The sequence below is a fragment of the Pyricularia pennisetigena genome, chromosome 1 (genome assembly GCF_004337985.1).
Source record: "Pyricularia pennisetigena strain Br36 chromosome 1, whole genome shotgun sequence".
Classification (NCBI taxonomy): Eukaryota; Fungi; Ascomycota; class Sordariomycetes; order Magnaporthales; family Pyriculariaceae; genus Pyricularia; species Pyricularia pennisetigena.
In genome coordinates this window covers 1439194-1450413 of record NC_043740.1, presented here as the reverse complement: position 1 = coordinate 1450413, position 11220 = coordinate 1439194, and the positions used below count along the sequence as shown (strand labels likewise).

General features: G+C 51.3%; 3 protein-coding genes across 3 annotated transcripts; 1 reads left to right on the top strand and 2 right to left on the bottom strand.

The window, feature by feature from the left end:
* Nucleotides 1–738: 738 nt before the first annotated feature.
* Nucleotides 739–3447, bottom strand: PpBr36_06997 (uncharacterized protein; the record flags this gene model as incomplete). Its single annotated transcript, XM_029894137.1, has 3 exons — nucleotides 739–1071; nucleotides 1157–3026; nucleotides 3116–3447. 3 exons carry the CDS (start codon nucleotides 3445–3447, stop codon nucleotides 739–741), a joined length of 2535 nt encoding a protein of 844 aa, XP_029747886.1.
* Nucleotides 3448–4123: 676 nt separating this feature from the next.
* PpBr36_06996 (uncharacterized protein) lies at nucleotides 4124–6317 on the bottom strand (the record flags this gene model as incomplete). The annotated part of the gene is made up of 5 exons (XM_029894136.1): nucleotides 4124–4968; nucleotides 5026–5168; nucleotides 5224–5941; nucleotides 6026–6062; nucleotides 6147–6317. The coding sequence occupies 5 exons, from the start codon at nucleotides 6315–6317 to the stop codon at nucleotides 4124–4126; spliced, it is 1914 nt and encodes a 637-aa protein (XP_029747885.1).
* Nucleotides 6318–7370: 1053 nt separating this feature from the next.
* PpBr36_06995 (uncharacterized protein) lies at nucleotides 7371–8828 on the top strand (the record flags this gene model as incomplete). The annotated part of the gene is made up of 1 exon (XM_029894135.1): nucleotides 7371–8828. The coding sequence occupies one exon, from the start codon at nucleotides 7371–7373 to the stop codon at nucleotides 8826–8828; it is 1458 nt and encodes a 485-aa protein (XP_029747887.1).
* Between the last annotated feature and the right edge of the window lie 2392 nt (nucleotides 8829–11220).

Sequence of the window (11220 nt, the reverse complement as noted above, 5' to 3'; positions counted from 1 at the left end):
TTTTTGGGCGGGATAAATCAACCGACCGGCGCCATCCCGAAGCGGATTCCGTCGCCGATGATTTGTGCGTTTCTGTAGCAATGCAAAGACGATTTGAAAGGGGGGTTGAAAAAAAGGGATGGGATCTCACAAGGGGTAATGTCTAGTCCACTCTATGTTTTCAACATGAGATAACAACCTGAATACAAAACATGGTTGCTATCAGCAAAACAGTAGTACTGTGTGTGGGATGCTGAACCCCGAGAGAAATAGGACGGTGATATGTCCGTCCCAACTTATGAAAAGCTTGAATTCGCTGTCGGCTCCGAAGCACGGATTGTTCTGGAGAGTGATTAAACCGTGACCAAACCAGTTCGAACTAGCTGCCTTTGAAACTAGATGCAGTGGCCTTCTAAACCATGGCATATACCACATATGGCCCCAATTGCCAATGTATTGAACGAGATGAAAAAAAAATCTATGTATTGCTTTGGCATCCTGACCTTGCCCGCACATTCAAGGCAGCATATACACCCGATAGGACAAGGCGTATGTCAACTTCAAAAAACACAGGACCTGAAGAAGCTGCTGGACGTCTTTCGCCATCATCAAGTTCTTTACTAATACGAACATGGCATTCAAAATACGATTATACGTCAGCTGATCGTCGACAACGCTGCAACCCGCCCTGTGTATCATTTACCCAAGAACACTAGACTAGATATCTTATTCTCATGTCCCTTGTACATCACTGTGTGCTCAATATTGCGGCATGTTGTTGTTGATTGCCTTTGCCACTTCCTCCGAAAACCAGTCGACAGGATCAGGCGCCTTGCGTGCCGTCGATGCCAGAGTCAGCACCGTCTTGACGCCCACGTTGACCTTGTCCGTCCCCGTGATGTTGCCAATCGTGTTAACGATCACGTTCAGGTCCTGCGATTCGAACATGCCAGACTCTCCCAATACCCGGGACAGCTCCTGAAGGTTCTTGATGGCCGGGATCGCGATCTCGGCGTTGAACGCCTTCATCATGTCAAGCTGCTGCAATACCGAACGAACAGAGGTTGTGGCCAAAATGAGCAGGCGGTGACCCTAGGGAAGGCTTAGCATATGAACCAAATACGACATTCACACCTCCACAAGTATTCAAAATGGAGAACAAATGGAAATAACATACCTTCGGAGGTAACGCCTTCATAAGCGTCCTCAGAACTTGAACCATCATGTTGCTCATCCTAGGCCCAATAGGGTTCCACTCAATCATCTCTTCAATGTCATCCAGGATGAGCAAGCTCAGCGGCGACTTGTAAGCGTCAGTGAACACCTTGTGGATCATGTCCTTCTTGCCGACCTCGTCGCGGCACCCAACAAGCATCTCTGCCGTGATCGTTTTGACGAACGGAAAACCGGACTGGATGGCGATGTGGGCGGCCATGGCAGTCTTGCCGCTGCCTTCAGGGCCGTGGAGCAGCACAGACAAGAGATTCAGTTGCTCGAGGTCGCGGACAGCGTCGACGTTTATCATGCCGTCGCGCAAGATGCTGTCGATGGCAGGCGAGAAGTGGATGATGCCGTGTCGAATAACCGCGCCGAGCTTGTCCTCGTCCATGCCAAACGCCGGCTTGACCTCACCCAGCGCGTGCAAGAAGTCATCGCGGTTAACCTTCATCTCCGCCACATTGTCAGACACACCTGCCATGGTCCCGACCTTGGTGTGGCGGTTGAAGGCGAAAGATGTGGCCGCCTTTACCAGACCGCTGATCTCGGCGCCCGAGAAGTTCTTGGTCATGGCCGCCAGCTCTCGCAGGTCTACATCGGATTCGATGACGTTGTTCTTCACCATCTTGGTTGTATGAATCTGCAAAATCTTCTCACGGCCGGGCTCGTCTGGCAGGCTTATTTCAACCTGCACTTCCAAACGTCCGGGACGTAGCAGTGCATCATCAATCATATCCTTGCGGTTGGTCATACCGATGAGCAGGATATTGTTAAGCTGGTTGACACCATCCAGCTTGGAGAGCAGCTGGTTGACGACACTGTCGCCGACACCCGTGCCGCCTCCGGAACCTGACCCACGCTGCTTGCAAACAGCGTCCAGCTCGTCGAAGATGATGATATGCAACCCACTTTCATCACCCTTCTCCGCGTACTCCTTCTCCGCATCCGCAAACATCTTGCGGATGTTCTCTTCTGACTGACCCACGTACTTGTTCAGCACCTCGGGTCCGTTGATGATCTTGGGCTCCCTGGCATTGAGCATCTTGCCGATCTGCCTGGCAATCAGGGTTTTTCCTGTACCGGGAGGGCCGAACAAGAGGATACCTTTGACGTGCTGGATTCCTAGCTTTTCGATGAGCTCTGGCGGGAAGATGCGCGAGGCAAAGGCACGGCGGAAAATAGTTGCAAACTCGTTGTCAAGACCACCAATACCCATGTCCTCAAACTTGAAGTCTGGCGAAACGATGGCGTTCGAAGCAGCCTTGCGGCTCGATGCCTTGAGTTTGATGCTCGTCTTCGGATCCTTGAAGAAGGTCACACCAGTCTGGTTGGTCAAGACACCCCGTTTGTTCGGATCCGAGCTCGTCATAGCCCCATCGCCGGCCGGCTTCTCCGACATGCTCAAGTCTACGAGTGTGACCGTCTTGATTTGGATAGCCAGCGGTATGCTCCTGACGTCCATCAGGATCCGCTGCCCGGGAGCAAACATCTGGTTAGCAAAGGTCGATACCATCATGCGCTGCAGCTCATCCTGATCGTATGCCTCCTCAGTGAACTTGGCCTTTGAGGCGAAGCCGACCTCGACGTCAATGGCGCCAAGGTACGGTGTGCCGCCCCCAAGTGGATCATACAGTTCACCCTCGAGCTCGTCCATCAGGCCGACCTGCAGCCATGTGCGTTGCGGATCCGAAAGGCTGATGCATCCGGGTGGGAAGCCTGGTGTGGGGCGGGCCATGACAACGTAGTCGCCGCGCAGCTGGGGGCCGGTAAGACGGATGTAGTGGTCGCCATCGCGAGAGCTTGGAAAGTCGCTGGGAGAAACGGCACAGCTGTTGATCGCGGTAAAAAGAGGAGGTCAGTTACTCGGGACATTATCAATAGTGGCAAAATAAGAGACGAGTGTTTTTGTGCTTCGTACATATTTGTAAAGATGTAGTTCATCTGCAGTGTCTTGTCCTCCACCTTGGCAAGCCGCAGACGCACCCGGCGTCCCGACGGGGCACCGTAGTTATCGGCTGGGGGCGGGTTTCCGTAACCGGAAGGCTGTCTTGGTTGTTGTGTTGCCGGGGGTCCGTAGTTGCCGCCAGCCTGCTGCTGTCCGTATCCCTGGGAGCCACCATATCCGCCCTGCGGGCTGTCATATCGGCCTGGGGGAGGTGCGCCGCCGCCAGAAGGTCGTTGTACCTGCCGGCCAGGGAGGCCGCTGCCTCCTCGTGGGCCCTGCCCAAACAAGTTATTCCGCATATCCATTGTTGTGTTGTGTTGCTTTTGATGATGTGGCTGTCGAGGTATTGGCAGATCGGTTCGAAACAGGACCTCGAACGCAGCCGTCAGTTGGGAGGTGAAGTAAGCTAGGTAGGTACCTGGTTCTTCAGGGTAGCTTGGCACTTGTTGAAGCTTGGCGTCAACGAGAACTGTCTATTTTAGACCGAGATCTGTCTGAACAAACAGAGAAAGAACAAAAAAAATCTAGAGCTCGCACGCAAGCAGTGAAATAAAGGAAAGGACCGTAAGCCACCCGGATCTTTGATGCAATGTCGCCTCTTCTGCAATAAGGTATGTTTCGAGATGCTCACCCAGACTTGCCTGAGGTGAGGGTAGTGGCGGGAGCCCCACTGCGGATCGCTCTGCGTGGCCTCAACTCCGCAATTCAGACCCTAACCCGCAGTCCGGCATTGGTTGCCGTTTCAGAGATGCAAGAAATATGAATACGCCTGACATGGAGATCTCAGGCACGATAAATAGGCTACCTACTGTAGTGGTAGGTACTTCGACTCACGAGCATGCCTGTTTCTCGGTGGTCTCAGAACCCAGATCTACTCAAGGTCACCATCATGCCCGACCAAAATGAATGCAAGAAGGTCCCAAGATCAAGACAGACCTGAGCTATCTTGGAGTGAAGCAATAAGCGCGTGATAGCTCTCGACTAATCAAAGCCTTCAAATCCATCCTCATCATCACCATCTTTACTGGCTAATGCAGATGCTTCCTGATTCCTCCTCCTCACCTCGGCAATCATGTCCTCGAGTCTCTTCTGCTCTGCCTTTTCTTCATCGGTCATCTTGGACACCTTCACGGCCTCCCTCTTCCGCTGCTTCCTTTCCCTCCGTTCCACCCTGCTATCTTCTTGCCCTTGCCTTCCACTCCAGGCCTCGTTCTTTTTCCTCTTAGCGGCGAGCGCAGCGGCCTTGGCACTGAGTACACCGTTCTTCCTGTCCTCCTCAGCCTGGGCTAATTCCTCCTGTCGCTTCTTCTCTTTGGCCTTATCTTTGAACGGGATGCTTTCAACGTCTATACCGTGACCAAGACTGCGGTCTATCCCGGATCCTTTTAGCTCAGGCATCTTTGGTAGGGTCACCAGACCCCACCCTTGAGCCGTATCGACCCAGTCAACGTCGGTGATTCTGAATATACTAGTGGCCTTGTGCTCAATATAACTCCTGGCCCACGACACAAACGCCCTTTGTGATAGCTGAAACACTTCTCTATCTGCAATCGCTTGTTTTCGGACCTTTGCGGCAAAGGTAGCCACTTCTTCATCTGAAACCTTGATTTCGGGATTGGTAAGCGGTGTGATGGGTGTCTTGCGAACCTCCAAGAATCCAACGTAGTCCTGCTCGCGCCCAGGAAGGAGTAGGGCCACTGCGAGGCCCCTACGACCTGCTCGCCCTGCTCGACCAGCTCTATGGACGAATGTCTTGGGGTCTGACGGTGGGTCAAGCTGAAAAACGACATCAACTTGTGGGATATCAAGGCCACGTGCGGCAACATCTGTTTACTCTGTTAGGTATGCGTATTTATTTTTTGATCGAATCTAGAAAGTAATACCTGTAGTGAGGAGAACCGATGGACTCGACGATCCAACAAATCGCTCAAAGCATTTTTCCCTCACGTGAGGTTCTTGCTTTCCATGTAAAGGAATTAATGAAACGTCCTTAGGAAGTAATGATGTGATGACAGCATGAAAGTATCTGTACCATGTCAGTAGATAATTTTGGTGCAATACAACGGATCAGAACGCCGTACTTTACAGCAAAACATGACGACACGAATATTATCGTCCTCAACGGTGTCGGCTCCACCTTTTTGAGAAATTGAATCAACGCCGGCCATTTCTGACTGGCAGGTACTGTGAGATACGACATCTGCAAGCTCGCAGGTGTCTTCCTGTCTTCGATGACGCCGCCATCCGTGAGCCGCTTGACAGTGACAGCAATGCGCTGCGGGTTTCGCAACCCGGCACGCACAAGCTCGCCAACCGCATCCGAGACACTCGCACTGAACAGTCCGGTTCTCCTCTGCTTAGGCAAGAAGCCCAAGATGCGTTGCAGCTCTTTCTGGAATCCTTGGTCGAGCAGGCGATCAGCTTCGTCAAGGACTAGAACCTCAAAGGACGACTGAGGCGTGTGCACGTATGGAGAGGAAAGAAGCTCTGCCAGTCTGCCGGGAGTGCCAACCAGGATGTTTGGACTGAGGCGGAGGAAAGTCGACAGATCTTGTGCAACCTTGACCGTGCCTCCGACAAGCAGCTGTGGAATGAGCACTGGAACTGTCGTGTCAGGCCTTTTTTCGTCTCCCTTGAGGAATGACGAAAATTCAGCTGACGGTGCATGGAAGGATAACAATGATGTTAAAACACTGTGAATTTGAGTTGCCAGCTCTCGGGTAGGAGAGACGATGACGGCGCCAACATGATGTCGTTTGAGGACATCATCTCGCCTAAGAATTTTGTCTATAATCGGGACTGTATAAATTGTGTAAGTAGTTGCCCTGCCCTGCCCTGCCCTGCCCTTGACGGTTCATGAGTTTGTTTAATCTAGTCACTCACTGAGATAAGCCAAGGTCTTGCCACTGCCCGTCACAGCCTGATTTGGGAGGGTTGTTTTTTGTCAGTAAAACTACGAGCAGTTGTTGTGAAATTGATTTGGTTCTTGAGAATTAGGACTAACCTCGACCACTACGTCCTTGTTGCCTCGGAACAGTGGTAATGTTGCGGCTTGTACTGGTGTGAGCTCATTGAAACCCATCGACGCCACTGCTTCTAGGATGAAGTCGGCAAGAGGCGGCGTGAGCGCATCCCATGACCGCGAAAACTTCTGAGGGGCCTTTTCCGGTGCCATGGCGCGAGACAACCAAGTATGTGGTCAGGTCGTCGGATAAGACTCGGAATTTTTGGGATAATGACAATAATTCCTTTGCAAGCGCCATTAATACCACAAAAATCGCCTAACATTTTGGCCCAAGACGCGATACCCATAGACCCCTGAGCATTGAGGCACTGGAGAAAAAAAATCCATTTTGCTCTTATCGATAAGATCAGACATCGATTCCATCCGCCCCACTTCCATTTACGGTATCCATTGACTGTACCAAGCGTGCAAGGTACATATTTGCTGAAGCTGAAAGAAGGCTCTGGGTCGTGCCAGCAATGATGTCAGCTCTGTTACTTTCTGCATGCGCCACAGGCGGAATGTTGTCAGCCCGCTTTTATTCATTCATGCCAAGTTTGGCCATGGTATTCTTGACAAGTCTCGCACAGAAATATTGTCATTTGAGCTCTTTTGGGTTCAGTAAATGTCTTGATTCTAGATATCAAGAGCGTCAACCAAGAGACTTTGAAGGCGTGCGTGACCCTGGTCAACCCCTGGTTTCGACCGGTCACATGCCGCGATCCGAAGGCTTTTTGGTCGGTGCTGGTCGCAGAGTGCACGTCCTCCCGCTTATTCCGGGGACTCGGAAAGGTGACTGTGTTTTTTTTTTTTTTTTTTTTTTTTTTTTTTTTTGTTTCTTTCTTCTTCTTATGCTTACCTATTTTGATCCTTGATCCCCCGACGTAATTGACGAGGATGAGATAGTTTTCCCGTCACGAGCATATCGATTTGACAGTGACGCACGACCAATACATTTTTAGTCTTCTCATTTTCTGGCATTATATATATTTTTTCGTGGCTCATGGTCAAGCGACAAGACTTATCCCAGGGTCTTGGTCACCGCCACCTCTGGCGGCATTAGACATCAACTTTGCTGGCCTTACCGCGCTAGGTCTTTCAACTAGCCTTGGCTTGTCATTTGAAGCCACATTATACACTGTTCTCTTTTTTCATCGCCGCCATTCGTCGACAAAACGATGCAGAGGAGGCCAGCCGCCTTCCGCAACACCTCTGACGACTTTCATGCTGCACCATCCCGTCGCAAAAACTCAAGCCATCCTCCGTCACCAAGCCGTCTTTGACGCAACCGCCACATCCCCTCGTGTCTCGAGAAAAGACAAATACCTCGCGTCCGAAGCGTCCACCTGGCCGCTTACACTATTCCAGCGAGCCCGTGCTTTAGCGGGTCTTATCGCCCTACCCCCACTCCCGCCCTTCGCCCTCGACGTCATCGACGCCGAAACCTCCGGGGCCATGCCGACGACGCGCAGGTTACCGACCACTCGCGTCATCTCGCCGAGCCCTACGCCCTCCGAAATAGATGCGCAGTCACCTTCTGCGACTTCGACGTCGCAAGACACATCATATTTTGCGCCGGTCACGAGGTCCGCAGCTCGTAAGCGGTTAGCTACGCCGCAGCCGGTGGAAGAGCATATCAATGAGGATGAAGAAGAGAACAACCCGGATCTTCGGCGGGCTCGGACACGAAGTCGTAGTCCAATGGATCACCGACGTATCAAACCTCTGAGCTCAAGTAGCACCTTGAACTCAAAAGAAATTACCAGCAGCAGCAGCAGCAGCAAGCCGACGTTGTCGATAAATGGTCAAGACAATGGCAATGGAAAACCGGTCGAGTCAAATGGCCATCTCACGCCCGCAGCTGCCATGTCGACGTGGGACAGCTGGCGTGAGACATGGAGTCGTAGCCCCAGCCCTTTGGGCTTGATTCCTATCCATCGTCATTGGCGAACTTTCGTCCACAAACACGAAGTACCGCGCAAGCTCTTGCATGTCTCCATCGGCTTCCTAGTCGTATGGCTCTACCTGTCTGGGACACAGACATCATCTGTAACGCCGTGGTTGATGGCCCTTTTAGTTCCCATCACAGCCGTTGATCTGCTGCGCCATCACCATTCTGGCTTCAACAGATTGTACGTCAAGGTCCTTGGCGCCTTGATGCGCGAGTCCGAGTTTGCGGGCTACAACGGCGTTATTTTCTACCTTTTGGGCGCCTGGACAGTGCTCTACTTTTTCCCCAAAGATGTCGGTGTTGTGGGCACTCTGCTGCTGAGTTGGTGCGACACGGCAGCGTCTACATTTGGCAGACTTTACGGCGCCTACACCCCGCGAATCCGCCGCGGAAAGTCTCTGGCTGGTTCCACAGCTGCCTTCATCGTCGGTGTCGCTACGGCCGGTGCATTTTGGGGTTGGCTGAGGCCGACATACGGCCCATTCCCCGGCGACGATACCTTTATGTTCACCGGAACACTCGCGCTTCCGCAGGCTGTGTGTGAGATCGTTGGTATCACTCGCGAGGCGGCTACCATCACAGGGCCGCTAGCCCTTGGCGTCATGAGCTTGTGGTCTGGTTTCGTAGCCTCTGCCAGTGAGGTTGTGGACATTTTTGGATGGGATGACAACCTTACCATCCCAGTCCTGTCTGGGGCTTTCATTTGGGGCTTTTTGAAGGTCTTTGGCTAGATTGGGGGCAGCATGCCTCCTTCTGCCCCTCAATCGGCCTTGGGCGGCTGCATTGGAGATTCTGCGATATTACAGAAAACCTATCGAGGTTTTCATAGCCTCATTTCTTATGAGTTTATAAGGATGGCGAGCGTCCCATTTCCTCCATACTCGAGTCAACGGAAAGGAACGCTTGTTCGCTCTGCCTAGTCTTCTATTTATTTTGGAGAACCGCACCAGTTTTCTCGTATCTCAATTGTATCTCCCCGATATTTTCGGCTCTTGTTTTCGACGTCATTTCATGGGCATAAGTTTTGGGTTGCTAATACCACACAGGCTGCATTTTTCATTGGAATTTGCAATGACCTTGCATGAATGAACATTGGAGTCCTGGGGTATGACGTTGTTTGAAAGCTTCCCTGCATTCCATGGGCATTGCAGGTTTTTGGTTGTCTATATTTTGACTATCTCTTGAACGAGCTTGGTGATGAGCTGGTAACTGTTTAGATATGAATGAACTGCATTTCCTTGTATTTGGTATACAGCGGGTTGGGAGTTTGGCAAAGGGATACCATGGCTAGATGAGCGACATAAGGGCTTTTACATAGCGGACGATACTTAGTATACATCCACATAGGGTACCTAATCCAAAGGAACTCGTGCAAAAATGCGACATGTCATCATTTCTAACACAAGCTGATGGCTCACTCCATACCTTCGGTATCGTACATCTACCAGGGGATTTATCAGTGGATTCTTTCGTGAACATCGCTTGCCGCTTATCTGTTGGTTAGTCGGCGTACGGGCTTTGGAACCCCAGCTCATCACCATGGACTTGTATGAACGGGTAGTACCGAGTATTCTTCCCCCCCCAAAAACTGGAACGATCGGGATCGATTAGTATACCAATCGAGCCAGAGCAGTTTGTCACGCACCACATGCCGTGCGATCCCAAGAATCGGGCCTGGCTATCTGCTTTGGCATATTTGGTGTCCCCTTTGCTTGATCGCACAAAAGATTTTTTTTTTTTTGTCCCCGAGGCGGAGAACCCCGATCAGGGCAGATTCCCCTGCCGCGCTCGCGTGATTGTATAGTTTCTTAATGTATAAATATTTAACAATTCAGCCTTCTCACCGCGGTGACGCAAAAGGCGGGAAGATGGGCGGGGGGTGTAAACCCAAACAGGATTGTTGATAGAAAAAAAAAAAAAAAAGGTCATGAGCTTACACGCAGGGACCGGCCCAGCCACTGGCAGCCAGTCAAAAGCAGGCAACCTTGTGTGGCGAAAACATGTCGAGTCCCATCGGCTGCGCACAGAGAGGTTCTTGTCGGAAAGAAGGATAAAAAGATGCGAGTGGATTACTTTCTTGTTTTCGGCTATTGTTCGTTTTGTATTGTCACCAAAACACCTAATCTAGGTCTAGCTCCCAAATCCTATACATGACGCGTTGCTCAATTTCATAACCAGAAGTTAACTGGCCCCCTTTAATGCATGTTCATGCCTAGCAAGTATTTGTGAAGAATGGGATCCGTACTGAATGGGCAGTCACAGAGGCCTCTCGAGTCCGTTGCAGCAGTAGCACTCTGGGCAAATTGGTTGTATCATGCACAGAATGATACTGCATAGGTCCCTCCAAAGTACATCTTAAACCCCCCAAAGTGGTCATGCAAAGTGTCAGGCCGACCGCTGTACGCATAGTCGTAAGCATGTCATGTTGGGCATCCCGGCCTGCATGTTCTGGATGCTACTCCAGCCCACTTCCAAAAATCTGCGTGCAGCACCCACATGTTTCCAAGAAAGCGCTCATCACCCTCTGCCTGAAAAATCCACCTCCTCGGCCTTTTTCAAACTGTAAACTGTTACTTATGGGAAATTTTAGGTAAGTACCGACCCATGCCCATCAACAGCCGAAAGAGGCACGACATCCGTACAGACAGGTAGGCCGGGGTGTGGTGGCTGAAGGGAAGGGAAAGGAAAGCTTGCGACATGGACGAATCAAGCAGCCATCTGCTGTGTTTACCAATGGATAAAATTCCCTGGTCTCGTTGGTGACATGCCTATAAGGCACTTGTTTGCTTGGGTAACATCATCTCGTTGAATCATGTCAGTTCAAAAGGTAGTATCCTACTTGCGCCAGCAAGTGGGAAGGTGACAATGGCCAGGCTTGCTCCAAGGGCCGCGAATGAGCAACAGCGGCTTGTTATGGGTGACGCAGTTGCGTCCTGAATTGAGTCTCCCTATCGCCTGCTGTGCCGTACCGGTTAGAGCTCGAAAGGCAGACAGACAGTCGAGCCAAGCTGAGAGCTCCATCAACTCATCATTGTCTCTCACGCTAATTTTGTTAGGATTCACGCACACCAAGGGCACAACTCAGCATGACCAATTGCAGCTTTGGAGTCGTGCAATGTTGCC